Genomic DNA, 13,478 nt, shown 5'->3' with positions numbered 1-13,478 from the left:
CATGGGGAAGCTTGCAAGAGACTTGAAGGGCCCATCTATTCAGGAAGACTTGCTGAAGTGGCGACAGATGGTGACAGTGCTGCAGAAATATGATGACCAAGTGAGGCGAGCAATTGAGTACTTTGATCGGCAGCAACAGCAGGATTGAGAACCACCCAAGATCAAGAATTTTGTACTTTTCTGCAAAACAGTGTAGTGTATTATAAACTATCTATGTGAAGACTTCATCTTACATTAAGTGTGATCAAGAACTTGATTTTACTGTAGTTTTACAACTACTGTACTTTTATATAAAAGTTATTGCAAGATAGTTGTCATATCATTACTAAGAGGAAGAAAAGACATGAAGAATCCAAAGCATTTAGTGAAGTAGTTTTATAAGTACAACCCTGTGAGCAGCACTTTTTAACAACACTTTAGAAGGACACCAAGGAGGAAAAATGTTTCTGAAACTAAACAGTACCGACATTGAAGAATATGGAGGTAAACATTTTCCTTATGGAACATCATATTTGAGATTTTTTTTGTGGTGTTCTACGTGTTAAAATTATGTACTCTATAGCTTTGTATTGCATTAATGCTTATCTTCTGTGGCTCTTGAGTCTGTGGTAATAAGAACTTATTATCCTGGGACACAGGTCGTGTAATATTAAGGGCACCACAACAGCACCCCCATGGTGCTATGGTGCTGTGGTTAGCACTCGTAGGTACAAATTCGCAGGCCTGGGTTCGATCACAGTCATGGTAGTTGATGTAGCTCTCCTGAGGTTCAGGCGTTCCCAAGTTCTTGTAACTCCAAGCCAGATAGGAAGTAACCACAGCCAAGATTTTTTTTTATTTTTTTTTTTTTTTTTTTGTCTCGCCCTATCTCTGTCAGGTTACAACAGTCACATAGCAATATGAGGTTGTGGCAGCCTTGATTTGTATATTACTCCCATATCTAAGGACTTCTTTGTTTTCTCAATTTCATGCAAAAAAAAAAAAAAAGTAATTCAGTCAGGTAGTAGAGTTTAAGCTTAGAATAATATAAAAACAGACTTCTGAAACATGAGAATATCTAGAACGTCTAAATGCATTCTCAGTGGGCATAGTCAGCTGGTGGGTCGGATTGGGCATGCACAGTTCTTACAAGAGCTTGGGGAACACCTGAACCTCTGTAACGTTACACCGGCACCCAACTCACTCAGATTGCCATCCTCCCTTTGGGGTTGCCTTTCCCTGTGTCCTCGGCTAATGGGTTCTTTACTACTTGCTCAAAAGCCCAAAGGGATTGGCAGCTTCATTCTGGAAGTTTGCTTTCATCACTCCTGTGTGCAGACCTCTATGCTACTGCCTTCTCTAATTATTAAGTTATGAAATGGGTAAACATACAGCTACCTATGATTAGTATCCTAATTTATAAAGTTAGCTGACGAATACATCAAAGCAGTAATTTTACAATGGGAAAACCAACACAACAATAACGTTGTATGTGCAGCTATATTTGGGATCTAAAATGTAGTTGACTGGTCAGGTACAAACGTAATCACTGATTTTTATTTAAAAATCATCTCATTAGTGCCCTTGCATCCTATAGGGGTAGGGTGATAGGCTAAAAATGTTGAAGGAAGCCTCTTCCTTGACATTTAGGTATTAAAAGAAATCTTCCAGAACTTTTTTTTTCTGTCAGAAGAAGCAGTTGAGGTTTTGAGTCATTGAATAATGCCTCATTCGGAAGTGATAGCAAGGTTAGAGGTTAAGCATTCTGCAGCATCAGAATTACAGCCTCGAGTCCTGTAATATTTGTTGGGAAGGTCTCAACATCTTTTTAGATGTTAAGTGATGCAGAGTAATCATCAGTATAGGATTAAATGGAACAGTTTTTGGGAAGATCATTGATGAACAATAGGAGTGAGAGATAGAACTGAGTCCTATGGTACACAACTGTTCTATTAGCTAACATAATTACCTAACAATAGTTAATGTTAGGTTAAACCTATCAACATAGGTTTAAGGATAGAACAGTGACCGTTTGCCACGGCGGAAATAGCTCTACCGGAGAGGAAATTGGAGATAAACGTACAGAGAGAGGGATAGAATCCGTTCGAAGGTAGTTTGGACATAAAAATTGTGCCAGGCAGTCAAAAACTTCAATAGCAAAAGTTCCACCGTAGCGGCTAGGATAAGTACACCAGCAGGACGCCCCTTGTGGAACCCGTAATGGTGGTCAGAGAAAAGGTCGAAAGTTTATTGATGCTTCAGAAACTTCCTACTATGGATTGTTTCAAAAGATTCAGAAAAAAACAAGGTAAGGCTATAGCACGGTAGTTTGGAGGGATAGAGCGGTCACGCTTCAGTTTGTACGAAGGCGTACTTCCAGCAGGAGGGAAAGCAAGATTTAAAATTTAAGGCAAAGGTGAAAAGGTTTATAGGCAGGTTGTCAGCACAGAAACAGTTTTTAGGGACAACAGAGGCACTCCATTGGGTCCATAACCCCTCTGAGGATTATGTCGAAGGCTGTTGTTCCCAGTTTAGGAAACATTCCAAATTTTCCATGCTATTGATGATGCTGGTAAATCAAGCGTAAAGTACACTGTGTCGCGGCACCAAGCGTGGTGGCTCATGGGCGTGTTGCCGGGCTGTGCACGAGGGTAAAATTAGCGTTATTTTTGGTCGCCGACTGACTTGATGGCACAACTCCTGCTTGTTCCCCCATCTGCTTCTTTCACGTAACCTTCCCCCGTGACACCTTCAGTGTGTCTTCCTCTACCCTGAGTGACGCCTCTCCATTACTATTTCTCTCCTTTCCATCACACGTCCGACCCCTTCACCTTTCTCTTCTTTCCACCACATACTTGCTCACATTTCTCTTCCCCTTAATTTTTCGCCTTATCAGTCACTTCTCCCACTGATGCTTGATATCAGGAAATGTAATTCGAGGGGAGGGGGAGGGGGAGGGAGAGGGATATGGCAGAGTGACTAATCATGAGAAATGTTAAATACACTGTACTTCACCATGCATGTTGGATCACGTTAAAATCACCCATCTTCCTGATTATTTATCCTCAAAATTTATGGTGGGTCTGGATACCCGTACCCTCCCCCCCCTCCTGTTTCTGCTACTGCTTGCTCTTACACATTCTTATCAAACTTATTTCTTTCGTATCCGTTCTTCCCCGTTTTCCCCTTCCCAAGTCATTGACTACCTACCCGTTCCCCTGTCTCGTCTCATTCACCTTTACTCTTCTGTAACCCCATCGCAGTTCTTAACATAAGAACATAAGAACATAGGGAAACTGCAAGAGGCCGGGTGGCCTACTCACGATGGGTGAGGTGTAGTTACAGGGGTTACAGGTAGAGGCTTGATCGTCGTTATACCGGCGGTACTTTTTTTTTCTTTTTTCCCAAGATCGTCTCTGTTGCATTCTGAGCTATTCTCATCTCGTTTACCTCCCCCACTGTGTCTATTATCTACTGCGAGTTGTCAGACGACCATCCTCCCTTCCTCCCCTTGGCCAGTCCCCATTAGTTGCCCCCCCCCGGCCAGTCCCCATTAGTTGCCCTCCTCCCTCCCTCCCTCCCTTCACTTGGCCAGTCCCCTCCAGTCGTCTCCTCCCTTCCTCCCTTTGGGCAGTCCCTTCTCCCTCTCTCCCCTGGCCAGTCCCCCTTCATGTCAGTGACCGGTGGGAGGGAAATCTGCTTACCGTTTCTCTTCGGCTTTATCTATTTGTCTATTCAAGAAGGAAACTCCTCTGAATCATGAGTTGAATCACAACGACGGTTGGTCTCGGGCCGAAAATCGTGGTTTACATTTCCATTGTGCGGCAAACAGAAAACGGGAAGCGAGACGAGATTCTCAAGTGTCAATTTGGGCCCTTGAACGAGCATGAACAGTGAAATATCGTGTAGTACTCCTCTCTTTAGTCCGTTTCAGCAACACAATTCAAACACAACTCGTGTGTTAAAATGATATAGTACTTCTACTATCACACTCATCTTTGGAGCTCTATAGCATCAGTGTTGTCGTAGGTTGGGGGTTAACGGGTACACCCACCGCTCAGTTATGCTCGGTGGGGGCCCATGCTCGTGCAACCCCTGGTCTTGACGGCAGTACAGTAGGCAGGTGAGCGGTGAAGAGGAACAATGTGTGAGCAGCAACAGCCATTGACCCTTCCTCCATGGTGCACTCCACACACCACTTCCAAGGCAAAGCAGGTGATGAAAGCCTCGATGTGCGTGGCGTGAGTGTGTTTGTGTGTCACGGTTCCACTCTGCGGCCACCCTTGCAAGTGAAGGGTTGTGGGTTGCCTGCTGTGTGGGGGCCAGTCAGTGTATGCTGGTGACTCCGGTGTATCGGTAAACCCAGTCACAGCAGCGTCGTGGATAGTAAAGGGACATCAGGTAATTGGAGGAAATAGTAAAGGGACATGCGGTAATTTGGGGGAAACTATAACAGGAATATCAATGCAACGAGTGCTGTGCATAGACGTCGGTCAGCTCGGTCCGCTTGTTGACTGCGACTAGGAAGTAACTTTGATATTGCAATTTGTTACTGACTGATTGTTGGTAGTTTACAGTAGTTCGGTAGGATATAGCACTCAGTTTGTGGGTGTTGCATGGACACTGCATTTTCATGTAGTGTTGTTGCCAGAATGTACATGCTTACTATACTGTCAAGCTTGAACTTTGCCTCCAGGGTTTAGGTAAGTTTTATATATATGTATATATATAATATATATATATATATATATATATATATATATATATATATATATATATATATTATTTTTTTTAAGGCTTGTTAGTTATTTACAGTTTGTTGTTAGGGTTCTCAGGTATCCATAAGCCTCTCACGTAACATGTAGAAAATTGTTTGAACATTTTTAAGCATTAACAGAAGAAACTCATTCATCCCTGAATATATTGAAAGTGCCCTTTACTGTGATTAGATAATTTATAATTTGGCTATTATGCCTTAAAGTACAAGTATGCAGAGATTTTACAGGGTTTTACATGGTTCATGTTAACTACTGACTTCCTGAATTTTGTAATTTTCAGTAATTCATTTAATGATTCATGTATCACCTTGCCAAAATGAAGTAAATATTAGAAAATGTCTAGTCATAGTATAGATGCATGAAGTTCATTTACTTCCCCCCACATTGCATCATGTATCAAGATGACTCACTTAAGTAAATGTACCAAACCTGTTCTAAATCAAATTTTCTTTTAATTGATATTATGGAGGCAAGTAGATCATTTTTAAACACTAGCAATAGATCGTTTATTTTTTGTAAGTGCTTGACATGTCAAGTGACAATAACAAAAAATATGCTAATATATCTTTGTGGATGCTTTCATATAATTCTATAGCAATTAGGTGATCAGACACTTCATTCTTCATATGTAAGTATATTTTTTTATTAAAAAATCTATTCTCTTCAACTTGCATACATGTAAGCATTGCATTACCTAAATGTATTTTTCATAGACAGGCACAGGTGATAATCATAATGGTGACTGTCTGCAGGTTGTGTCTATGAGTGAGGAGCTGCGTCGTGCTCTCTACTCATCCAGCTCCCTCACCAGCCTGGACTTGGAGGCCTTCCTTCCCGAGGTGGTTGGCACCTCGGAAATTATTAATGACAATGTCAGGAAGGTGAGGCCAAACCATCAACATAGATCTAGCTCATTCCTATTCATGGAAACCTTCAACTTGTTCTCACATAACATGAAAATGTCATATAATCATAGACATGATTGTAGATGACTTAGCTGATCTAACGTCCATACAGAACTTGTACAAGAAGCTGCCAGCCCGTGCCCAAGGATATGCTTGGAAGCTGGTATTTAGCACCTCACAGCATGGCTTCAGCCTGAACTCCTTGTACCGCAAAATGAGTGATGTAGACTCTCCAGTCATGCTCTTCATCCAGGACACAAAGCAGAATGTAAGTCCAATAATTTAACTATCCATGTCGCATTCTACAGACTGAGTGGGGAAGATGAAGTGTGATTGGGGGAGTGAGGGAAATGTCTACACACATTTGGGTCTTTAGTATGATCCATTGCTGTATTTACAGACCTTTAATAGATTCATTGGCATTTTTACAAACCTTTAGAAATTTAATATGATCCATTGCCGTTTTTACAGACCTTTGGGGCTGTGCTGTCGGGTTCCCTACATGTGAGCGAGTTGTACTATGGCACAGGGGAGTCCTTCCTCTTCACCTTCCAGCCTGAGTTCCAGATCTTCCCCTGGACTGGCGAAAACACATTCTTTATCAAGGGAAACAATGAGTCCCTAATTATTGGTGGAGGAGAGTAAGTGTTTTAGGTGCCACAGTCTTGATCTTTTAACAGAGATGCAATGAATTCCATGTCTAATAAATTTCTAGGGGGATGATGCTGTGTAGGAGGCATGCATTAGAAGTTTGAAAAGTAGATACTCCGTATTATTCCATTTATCCACTCAGTAACGTAAATGTGGCACATGCACATTGCTAGCTTGTGATTGGGTGTAAATCCCATTGGCTGTTTGTGATAAAATTCAAGTTGTTTCTTTTGTAATGTATTTAATGTTTACATATACAAAGAACCCTCACATTTTCTCATGCAAATCCCAAACATGCCAATTTGCATTGTTAATACAGAACCATACTAGCACATGAAAGACAAAATTGTATCATACACATCGTAGAGAATCAAATCATACTCGAACGAACGATAGGCTTTAACTATCTTTAATTAATTTCATTTTAGATACAGAAAAAGACATCTGGCCCTGCAAGTGCAAACAAGTTGTTTTAATAATTTATTGCCGGTCAATCATATGGCTAATATTCAAAATAACAAAATATTACCTAGCCTAGTCTTACATTCAGCAATATTTCATGGTATTTCAAATATTAGCCATGTGATTTGAATGCAATAAATTATGAAGACATTATATTTGCACTTCAGAGCCAATGTCTTTCTCCGTGCCTGAAATGAGAGAAATTAAGACCGTTAAGCCTATTGTTTGTGTGTGATCTGACTACACGTATACTGTTTGATGATAAACTTTTGTCTTTCGTGTACTTCCACAGTATATTATTGAGACAGCTCTGCATTTGGGATATGTATAAGGACATGTGAGGGTTCTTTGTATACATAAAGATTCAAATATATTATTGAAGAAATAGTTTCAATATCTATCACAAGTAGCCTACAATATCGGACATGTTGATTTTCACCCAATTATGGATGAACAGATGAAATAAATCTAAGATAGGATGCTAATTTCTCTAGGAATGCAAGGTGTTAGGTAGGTTGTTTATTGGTTGAATTTTAACCATGTTTTATCATTCTCAGTAACTAATTGTATGTTTTCCAGTGGCAACTTTGGCCTGTGGTTGGATGGGGACCTGTATCAGGGTCGAACACAACCTTGCAAGACCTTCAACAACCCACAACTGACAGATGCAGAAGATTTCATAATTAAATCTGTGGAGTGTTGGTCCTTTGAGTGAGGATCCAGGCACTGACTAATCTCTGATGCTGTACTTGCACCCCCTCGCTGCCCCAAGCAGCCACACACAGCAAGCGGCCGCATGGCGGAAGTCATGCCACGGGACTGTTGCACTATGGGAAGCATCTCTTGTAGGAGTGTGTTGGGGAACTTGCCTGATTTTAACTGCTTAACACAGGTATGCCTTTCATTAATCTCAATACACAGTACATATAGTACAGTTTTACACCTTAAAAGAAAGGCTGTCTTTGATATTTTTAAATGTTCTACTTACTTTTGTAGCATTTTTTTTATTCTCCATTGTTTTTTACATTTGAGTTAGGTTTGATATCCAGAAACCAGTAATAAGGAAATTTCCATCTTTTATTTCTGATTACAATAAACTGTTCACCTAAAAATTTTGTGACAGCCAGACTCCGTGACAAGAAAATTCCTATCTTTTATTTCTGATTACAATAAACCATTCACCTTTTTTTATTATTATTTCTTTAACGTTAGTGTTTCAAGGAATAATTTTATGAAAGGTAATTCCATACTATTTTGAGCTTTGAACTGTTGAATCATTAACACTTCTTGACATTTTGCTGGTATCAAATGGACAAGAAAAGTTTGATATTTTCCGTTACATTTTGGTATTGTGTTTTCTCTTCTGGTGTATTTGGGACCTGACTGGAGATAAGTATTTTTATTGCAAAATGCAAGGATGTTCTCCCCTGAACTTCCACTAAAGTTACTGGGCACTCTTGTCTCACTGTAATAGTTGGAAGTGCAGTGCTAGCAGCTAAATGATAAGCCTTAGATAGTGCTTTACCTGAGGCAAATGCATGGCCTCCTGTAGAGGCCCACTTGAGTGCTTGGTGCCGCTAGACTTAAAGCGACCCAAGTATCTGGAGCAATAATGCAGCAGTTTGTACATGGTGTTGTAGTGGTCACCAAGGTAATTCCTTACAGTGCGTAAGGCAGTAGTTGGCCGGGTACACAGAGGGTCAATGTTACGTTGCTCAAGCATCAGGAGGATCAAAGGCTTGGTGGAAGGACAATTAAACAGAAAGAGCATTAAGGTCCGAACATATCAATAAATGGTTGAGGGAAGTCAAAAGGTTGGGTGAAGACACTGCATATGCTTATTATGAATGCATCAGTGTTATGGTGTCACCCGAGTCAAATATCAGAAGGAAGAAATAAGAAACTTCAGAGCTTAGATCAGGACTTTTGTCCTCACTCTGCCTGGCTCTTTATGATGCCATACTTCCATGGAGTGTTTGGCGGAACAAGTGGTAAGCAGAAATGTACCTCTGTTGCGCATAGGGAAAGTGTTGCGAGTATGTTGTCCATTTCCCTTGTTTAATATTATTCTAAGGGAACATTATAGAAGACAAATACAAATACCTGATTTGTGATTAATAGTGGATTGCGTTGCTTCATTTGTTTGCAGAAGCCATGCAGGAAGGAAAAGGATTATTGCCAAAACCTAGATAACTCTTTCTCTTTAAGACGTCAGTTTCTTATTTTGTTTGAGATGAGACTAATGTTTATTGGTATTCTTAGAATGAGAAACTAATGGTGATTGTTCAGTGAAGGTTGGAGAAAAGTGATAGCAGTTTGTCTGCAGTGCTGGACGGATCTCTCCTCTTAATATGCTTGATTATTCTAATGTTCATGCTTTACTTTCACAGTATAAAGACTTAATGATTGCCATTTGGGCAATACATTTGTGAGAGTTCTTAGTAGTGTCTGTGCCATTATTCACCAATTAAAATGTCAGTGTCGCTGAATGTTTAACATGCAAGGAAATGAGACGTTATGCTATTAGGCAATTCTATAAGCCACATTACATTTTTGTTGAGGTAACTCATTAAGTTTTGCTCACTAGTTGACTGGTCATAAACTGTCTGTTGAAAATTGCAGGAACACTTTTTGGCAATGTTTATGTAAGCTTTGTGGTAGGTAGAGTGGCACTGAGAGGACACACCAAGTAAGCTCAGCAATAATTAAAATAAAAAAAAATAAAAAAAATACTTTGACAGTGCCCCATCATATATTGTTAAGCCCCTTTCCTCTATGTTAAGAATTCCAGTAATATTTTGCTTGCAATATACTTGAAACTGTAGGTATCAAGGAAGTTGGAAAGTCATATAGGAATGGAATTAGTTTGCTAGGTGTAGTTATCATGGGTGTAGCAGCTGGTTTCCCTGCTCCACGGTTAGTCCATCTGTGTGTGGCAGTAGTTGCTCCCTCACCTGGCAGTAGCTCTTGGCTCAATAAATCTATCATATTAAATTTAATTAATTTGTTCTAACTTGTTAAGAAACCAGATTGAAGATTCATCAGTTGTGGTTCACAGCAAAAAGTATTGGGAAAAAAAAAATCAGTTATCTTTCCATTGAAATTTGTCTGGTCTGTTGTCAGCTGTTGCAATAAGAAAAGCTTATTCTGCCTCAGACACTACTACCACTCTCCTCTTAGCTGGAGAGATCCCTGAGCCTATGTAGCACATGCTGGAGACAGTGGTGGCTTGGGCTCAAATGCTATTCACAGAATCTGTATTTATTAAAACTTGAAAGTTTTGTTATTAGAACACTGTAATATTAATATCACTGGTCAGTTCTTTGTTGATATATATATATATATATATATATATATATATATATATATATATATATATAGATATATATAGATATATATATATATATAACTATATATATAATCATTTTGCCCCAAAATCTTGCTTTTTCCTCATGCTTTGAGAGATCACCTCGGCGTGACTCTGAATAAATGTTAAGGAAACCTTGGCATCCTGAGCCAGATGAAGACTGTTAGTTATTGATGTACAGAGTATAGAGTACTAAATGTTCTATTTTGGTAGTCTCATCGTTCTTGTGAATATATATTGTAATTAGTGAGTGTTGTGTTGTATGTTGTGTGAGCAAAGGAATGGTGAAAAAGGCAGGGCAATGCTTCTGTAAGGAAACAGACACTATATTTGTAAAGTTTATTCCTTCCACAAAACATGCTAGAACAGTCACCTGTTCATTCAAGCAAGTTTCATGGGTTGTTTTCAGCCTTCATGCAGGGTAGGAGGCTTAGAGGAGGTGCCATATGTTGGTTCTGGGCCATGGTTACTGGGGACCAGAGCCAAGCTGAATGCTGTCTTGTGAAGGAACTCTGCTTATGCTGTTGTGATGTCATTAAAACTATATTAGTTTTACTTGGCAGAATTGTTACTTCTAATTTCTGTTGAATTTTGGTATTATATATCTGGTTCATTTATTTTTATACAATATAGAAAATACAGTAATTCCCTATTTTACTGGATAAAGCTTGTATTCCATCATTAACTATTTTGTTATCTAGTGTACTTCAGTAACCCTGGTGTCTGTAAAGTACTACTGTAGAGCTGTAATGGCAATATATTATGTAAGGGCTACTATAGAACTTCATGAACCAATGGACTTGCATCATGCTACTAAAAATATCATAATAGTCACTGTATTATACCATTAAACCATGAGGCAAGAATGCAAATCCAGTGGGTAGATGAAAGCTGTGATGTCCCACCCCTAGTAGCTGGAGCTGTTTTCTCGGGACATTACTAAATTTTGGAGATTGGATTTAACTAAATGGGCCAAGTACACAAGGTGTTTGATCATAATACTAAGGAACTGTAATAGAAGACCACTGAGTCATGGTACAGGAGGAAGTTAGACTTCTGAAAAGTTTGTCATTTTTTGGTATAAGGAGGCAGAAGGAACACAGCCAGAGCTGATCAAAGCCATCCAAGTTTCTCTGAAGATATTATGGAGGTAACAAATCAAGTGGTTAGATTTATTCAATGTTTGTTGTGTCCATTGCGAAGACAGAATTCAAGCAGGTAGTCATGTGAGATTTGCTGTGTAGGAACATAAAAGAAAGTAATTGGTAATGTTTGGTATCTGTCACAGAACTAGGAAGAGGCTCATTCAAAGCAGTTATTGAATGCTCAGACAGGAAAAAATCATTATATCAGTATGTAAGGTTCAACTTGCCATAGAAAGAAGTGATGGAAACAATCCCAGGTATAGTCTGTCCTGTCTTGCACGGCCTGGGAAATTTATATGGAGGTTTGAGCAAATTGTAACCATGTTAAGTTAATCTTATCATGGGCAAGACCATTAGAGGAAGTGAAGTGACCTATGTGTAGGAAATCGGGTGCAATCTACCAGTGGGGGAATTCACTGTCTTCCAGCTGCCCACAGGGAGACCTAACCTTACCACAGAAACGGCTGCTGCATGAATGAAGTGATAAACTTAACTATGTGGCTTGTGCTGTTACCTCAGGCAAAACTGTGCACTTTTGCTACTATAGTGAACTTCAGTGTCACTAAAGACAGCTGTGCATATTGAGACATTTTTCATTTTGGGTTCAATAAACACTGGCAATTTGATGCCTTGCCAACTTTAGAATTTCTTGCTTGCTCCTAATATTCTGAAGCAAGATTGCACTAAATGCACACATGCATACATACATAGACAGTGAATCATTCCCCTGTTCATGAGTGAGTTTTTTTTTTTAAGGTCAACACAATATGTAACCTCAACTCACTGGAATCAAATATTACCTACATGGTACACCAAATATTAAATACACAATCACAAATATGAAGTATTTGTGTTTTAAAATGCAAATAGTTTTACTTGAAACCTAAACTGCAGAAAGCACATTCACTTATGTAAGTTACTATTTGTTTTTATGAAAATTGGTCTTTGTGCTTTGAAACATTAAACACTATATAATTATTAAGGGAAATTTGTGGTAGCTCCTGAAAAATGCTTATACTGAAAACAATTAAATTATGGTATAATTATATGCTGTGTGCATATATATATATATATATATATATATATATATATATATATATATATATATATATATATATATATATATATATATATATATATATATATATATATATATATATATATCAGTCGAATGTCTTTAGTTTCTCCTTCAATTTTCTACTTCAGTTTTCTACAGGTGAAGGTCGTTATGTTTTTCCTTGACCAGACTGTGAGAATAATTCACTGCCTTAGGTTTTGGAGACATCAGGGTAATGAATGTTTTCAGTTACTTCAAGCAGATAGTTTCCTTATTTTCCCTCATCAATATTTCCATTGAACTTAAATCTTAAGCATATGGTACAATAATAATGAAAAATATTGAAAAGATTTCTAGCATAACTGTTTATTCTGACCATGCAGCCTACCTCTAGTGTTGCCCTGGCTCACTCCCTGGGCTGCCGCTCATTGTCTGAAACACACTCCATTGGACAGCAAGTCATACTGCAGGGGACTTGCAAAACAGCAACCACACTGATGTGGTGCAAAGAAACCAGATACTCAACGCTTAACATAAAGAAACTGAAGGTGCTTTCATGGAAAAAGTGTGCTGAATTCAGTGTTTAAATCATTACTTGGTATCATTCATTATTACAGTGTTAAATAATTATCTACTATGGTATCAGATTCATTATTAAATATAAATGAAATATTAAATAGTAGTTAAGTAAAATCCACTCTGTGGCTGTTACTTCATCATTATAATTAGAAAGTAAAGACATTTAACTGTATGTATTACATTATATATATATATATATATATATATATATATATATATATATATATATATATATATATATATATATATATATATATATATATATATATATATATATATATATATATATGCACTGCTTTATGCAATCACCTAAAAGTTGCTTCTGCCAGTTATGTATATCAAAATTACTACTATAAACAATGTGTTCATAAAATATCTTGCAAGGCATAAATGGTAACCTCCAATGCATTCATTATATAATTGTAGAATAGCCAGCAAGTAAAATATATATGAATATAGCTATATATGTATACATTTGTAAATAGAGAGTTATTGTGTGTATATCAGTGTTTGTATAAATATAGCTAATACACTTTAATTGTTCTTTTATCCATC

The 13,478-nt window shown here is 38.2% G+C and overlaps 1 protein-coding gene across 12 annotated transcripts in view; it reads left to right on the top strand.

The window, feature by feature from the left end:
* LOC126983055 (oxidation resistance protein 1-like) overlaps positions 1 to 13,461 on the top strand; it is a 67,912-nt gene extending 54,451 nt beyond the window's left edge. For all 12 annotated transcript variants that reach the window (XM_050835525.1, XM_050835524.1, XM_050835521.1 and 9 more), the window contains 4 exons: positions 5,510 to 5,638; positions 5,775 to 5,930; positions 6,134 to 6,303; positions 7,355 to 13,461. In XM_050835525.1, the coding sequence (XP_050691482.1) occupies positions 5,510 to 5,638; positions 5,775 to 5,930; positions 6,134 to 6,303; positions 7,355 to 7,490 (591 nt within the window). In that variant the 3' untranslated portion in view covers positions 7,491 to 13,461. The remainder of the gene's footprint in view (positions 1 to 5,509; positions 5,639 to 5,774; positions 5,931 to 6,133; positions 6,304 to 7,354) is intronic.
* Positions 13,462 to 13,478: the final 17 nt, after the last annotated feature.

This window comes from Eriocheir sinensis, chromosome 52, assembly GCF_024679095.1.
Source record: "Eriocheir sinensis breed Jianghai 21 chromosome 52, ASM2467909v1, whole genome shotgun sequence".
Taxonomy (NCBI): Eukaryota; Metazoa; Arthropoda; class Malacostraca; order Decapoda; family Varunidae; genus Eriocheir; species Eriocheir sinensis.
This window is presented reverse-complemented; position numbering and strand designations above follow the sequence as displayed.